This window comes from Mandrillus leucophaeus, unplaced genomic scaffold (genome assembly GCF_000951045.1).
Source record: "Mandrillus leucophaeus isolate KB7577 unplaced genomic scaffold, Mleu.le_1.0 Scaffold398, whole genome shotgun sequence".
Classification (NCBI taxonomy): domain Eukaryota; kingdom Metazoa; phylum Chordata; class Mammalia; order Primates; family Cercopithecidae; genus Mandrillus; species Mandrillus leucophaeus.
The window spans coordinates 143,060-146,011 of NW_012104231.1; the positions used below are offsets into that span (position 1 = coordinate 143,060).

The 2,952-nt window shown below is 59.3% G+C and overlaps 1 protein-coding gene across 1 annotated transcript in view; it reads right to left on the reverse strand.

Annotated features, from left to right (window-relative positions):
- Positions 1-2,952, reverse strand: part of COL5A1 (collagen, type V, alpha 1) — a 185,901-nt gene that overhangs the window by 15,214 nt on the left and 167,735 nt on the right. Inside the window, exon 63 of the mRNA XM_011991540.1 lies at positions 2,214-2,282. Within this exon, the coding sequence (XP_011846930.1) occupies positions 2,214-2,282 (69 nt within the window). The remainder of the gene's footprint in view (positions 1-2,213; positions 2,283-2,952) is intronic.

Genomic DNA, 2,952 nt, shown 5'->3' on the forward strand with positions numbered 1-2,952 from the left:
AGTGGTGCAACCTCAGCTCACTGCAACCTCTGTCTCCTGGGTTCAAGAGATTCTCCTGCCTCAGCCTCCCGAGTAGCTGGAATTACAGGTGCACACCACCATGCCCGGCTAATTTTTGTATTTTTAGTAGAGATGGGGTTTTGCCACGTTGGCCAGGCTGGTCTTAAACTCCTGACCTCAGGTGATCCACCTGCCTCAGCCTCCCAAAGTGCTGGGATTACAGGCGTGAGCCACCATGCCCAGCCTATTTCTGCAATTTCTTTTTTAATAGAGATGGAGTCTCTACCAGCCCAGGCTGGTCTCAAACTCCTGGGTTCAAGCGATCTGCCCGCCTCAGTCTCCCAAAGTGCTGGGATTATAAGCACGAGCCACTGCACCCAGCTGAAAAATCCAGTATCTTTGAGGAGAGGCCTCCATCTACCTCTCGTCCACGTATGATCTTCACAGAGCTAGAAATAAGGCCGTGGAAAGATCCTGAAGTAAGCTGACGTGTTCCCTGGGTCGTCCCTTCACCCCACCCTTCCTCCACTGTCTATGGGACAGGATGAGAGGCGGAAATGGGCTACTCGGGCTGAAGGTTGCAAATGAGGTTTCACAGCCATTTCCTCCAAGCGAGGAAAACAGGCTCTTTCTACTTTTCCCATGTTGGAGGTGCTGTGAGAGGCTCTCTTTGGAGGCTGAGAGCTGTCACTGCGGGGAGAGGGCAGTGCCGAGCACAGGCTGGTAACCACTCGCAAGACTGCAGAATGGACCCTGCCACCTCGGCCCCCAGCCTCCCCAGGGTCCCTTCCCTGCCTGAGCCCACACACCAGCATCCCCTACGCTCTGTCCCTCCGGGCCAAGCAGCCTTGGTCCCGGGCCCTCCCTGTCCCCGGGTGTTTCAGGTCCTTCTGTATGCCAGCAGCTCTTTTTGGAACACAGCACAGAGGCGGCGGCGAAGAGGAAAAGCAGGAGGAGGAAGGGAGAAGGGGACTGCAAGTCCACGGCAAACCACAAAACAGGAAGCCTCCAGAAACACGGCCACAGTGAGCACAGACCCTCGGAGTGTCTGCAAAGGAGCTGGTATCTGACTTGAAATCAGTAACAATGAGGGCACGAGAGATTAATAATCAGCTGTGAATGCCTTCAGGTTACGAGACGAGAGGCTTCAGGGGTGCAGACAGGGCAAAGGCGGCTCAGGGCCAGTGCTCTGAGTCCTTGGGGAAAGGATGGCCTCCGTGTCCACCCAGGGAGGCTCGGGCTGGTGCCAGGGTGCAGCAACCAATGGCAAGTGGTCAGGCCAGAGGCCGCAGAACCCACGGGCTAGCTTCTGAGTGAGCAAGGCCCTCCTTTGAGGGCCACTTGGGAGTGGGGTCACCAGATCCCAAGAAGGGAAGGAAAGAAGGAGAATCGGGGCCATAAATGGCACCCAGAACCCGTCAGTGCTCTGGAATCGTGGTCCTTTAACTTGCTGGGAGAAGAGACGGAACTCTGCCCTGCATTCCAGGAAACGGCCCAAATCCAGCTCCCGTGGGGCTCCTAGGGGGACAGTCCACGTGGCAGGAGCAGCCGCTGTCCTCACATCAATGTGTCCAAACTGGCTCTTGGGCACTACACCGGCCAGAAGAACCTCCTATGTGTTCCTTCCCGGGAGGACAACGTGTTTTCCTTTCAGGGATGGATTCCGTAAGACTCGATCCCCAAAAGCAAAAGCAAGATTCGTACAGTGGTGTGCAGCGTCATTGGGAATCTGCAGCCCGGCGGGCAGAGAGACGGCCCCTCAGCCCTGAGCAGCTGGGGAGAGGGGATCCGTGGTGCAGATTCTAGAAGGAGTTCTGAATGGCTTAAGTGGTCTGGGATCCGTATCCTCTGCTCTGCCATCAGATGCAATGAAAGCAGCTTCTGGAGCGTCTGACCTCAGTGCCCAGGTGCCTGGGGCTGCACCGTCTGTGGGCAGAGGTGCAGCTCAGGCTGGGGCCCACACCCAGCTCTGGGCGCCCTACACAGAAATGGAAAACCATCCGCCTACTCCAGACTGAAACACACTCTTGTCGGAGTGGCGGGGGCTGGGGAGAGGACTCCACACCTAGCTGAGTCTTGCTGTCACGTGATGTGGAGCAGTTTGGCAAGAGCGGTGTGGCACACATGGCAGCGATGGGTGCCATGCAGAGCCGCGAGCCAGCCGTGCCGCAAGCAGGCAGTGCCGAGGTGGCCGGGCCGAGGTGGCCACTTACCAGGGACCCCCGCTTGTACTGACTATACCAGGTGGAGGGCTGCTCTTTGGGCCAGCGGGCCATTTTACTCTGTAAGATATGAGATGGGCGGGTTTAAAGTGACAACCGCAAAGATGCCAGAGGCCACCTTACCAGTTTCCCACGCTTGAATTCACTGAACCAGGAGCCCGGGTTCTCTTTGGGCCAAGAAGTGATTCTGGCCTAAATGTGCAGCGGGGAGGTGGGGAGGGAGAGAAACAGAACAAGAGGGTTACTTCTCCAGCCTCCAGAGCAAGGCCCCAAGCTCTCCCAGCCCCTGGCACCTGCGTCCTCAGGCGAGGGGCTGCGGGGAGGCCCCACCGAGCATCTCCAATGCAGCCTGAGGGCCCCGGCCCTTGGGGAGACTGACGGTCACGTGAGAATGAGCCCGGTCCAGGCCCTCAGGGGGATGAGCCTGGCCTGGGCCTTGGGGGAGACAGGAGGCCACGTGAGGAGCCTGGCCCTGGCCCTCGGGGAAACAGGAGGCCGTGTGAGGAGCCTGGTCCCAGCCCTTGGGGAGACTGAAGGCCGTGTGAGGATGAGCCTGGCCAGGGCCCTTGGGGAGACACGACGCCACGTAAAGAGCCTGGCTGAGGCCCTCGGGGAGGCCGTGATGAGCCTGGCCAGGGCCCTCAGGGAGACTGGAGGCCGCATGAGGAGCCCGGCCCCGGCCCTTAGGGAGACTGGAGGCTGCGTGAGGATGAGCCTGGCCGGGGCCCTC